The 965-nt window shown below is 61.9% G+C and overlaps 1 protein-coding gene across 1 annotated transcript in view; it reads right to left on the bottom strand.

The window, feature by feature from the left end:
- The window catches only part of LOC104547027 (zinc finger and BTB domain-containing protein 45-like), a gene marked incomplete at its 3' end in the record, with an annotated part of 366 nt that extends 219 nt beyond the window's left edge, over positions 1-147 (bottom strand). Inside the window, exon 1 of the mRNA XM_010192570.1 lies at positions 7-147. Coding sequence (XP_010190872.1) covers positions 7-147 — 141 coding nt within the window. The remainder of the gene's footprint in view (positions 1-6) is intronic.
- Positions 148-965: the final 818 nt, after the last annotated feature.

The raw sequence follows: 965 nt of genomic DNA, 5'->3' as shown, positions 1-965 counted from the left end.
CAGGACGCAGCGGTGGGCGCGGAGGGTGGCCTCGCGGATCCGAACGGTCACGTCACAGAAGTGACCGCCCAAGCGTTGGCCGTTGAGGGTCTCCAAGAGGGAGCGGCTGAAGTTCTGGAGGTGGATGTAGTGGACAGCTTCGGCCATTGTCACCGGGACGGGCGCCGGTGGGGACCGGGGTCGTCAGCGAGGTCTGGAGATACCTGGGGAAGAGGAACAGGGTTTGGGGACACCTTATGGGATGTCACCATGGGCTGGGGACATCAACGTGGTGGGGAGAAGCCACCTTAAGGGATGTCACCATTGGGGTCATCAACGTGGTGGGGAGAGGACACCTTACGGGATGTCACCATGGGCTGAGGACATCCATGTGGGGTGGAGGTGCCATCAGGACATCATCAAGGGGTGGGGACAGCCCTGAGGGCATCGCCAGGATCTTGGGACACTACTGAGGACATCTCCAGGGAGGTTAAGGACACAGCTGGGGACAGCAACGTGGTTGGGAGAAGCCGCCAAGGTGTCACCATGGGCTGGGGACACCACATGGGATGTCACCAGGGGCTGAGGAGATCAACGTGGCTGGAAGAAGACACCAGGGCGTCACCAGGGTCTTGGGTGTCCACTGAGGACATCGCCGGTATCTTGGGACACAGCTGGGGATGTCACCATGGCTGGGAGAAGACACCTCACGGGATGTCACCAGGGGCTGAGGACATCAATGTTGGTGGAGATGCCACCGAGGCATCATCAAGGGCTGGGGACACCACTGAGGACACCTCCAGGGGATGAAGGACACAGCTGAGGACATCAGCGTGGCGTGGAGAAGACACCAGGGCACCACCAGGAGTTGAGGACGCCCCACGGGATGTCACCAGGGTGCGGGGCACCACTGAGGCCACCGCCAGGATCTTGGGACACCCCCGAGGACACCTCAGGGGGGTGAAGGACACAGCTGAGGTCACCAC

Source organism: Mesitornis unicolor, unplaced genomic scaffold (genome assembly GCF_000695765.1).
Source record: "Mesitornis unicolor isolate BGI_N332 unplaced genomic scaffold, ASM69576v1 scaffold38049, whole genome shotgun sequence".
Lineage (NCBI taxonomy): Eukaryota > Metazoa > Chordata > Aves > Mesitornithiformes > Mesitornithidae > Mesitornis > Mesitornis unicolor.
The sequence above is the reverse complement of the archived record's forward strand: the minus strand, read 5'-3'. Positions and strand labels throughout refer to the sequence as shown.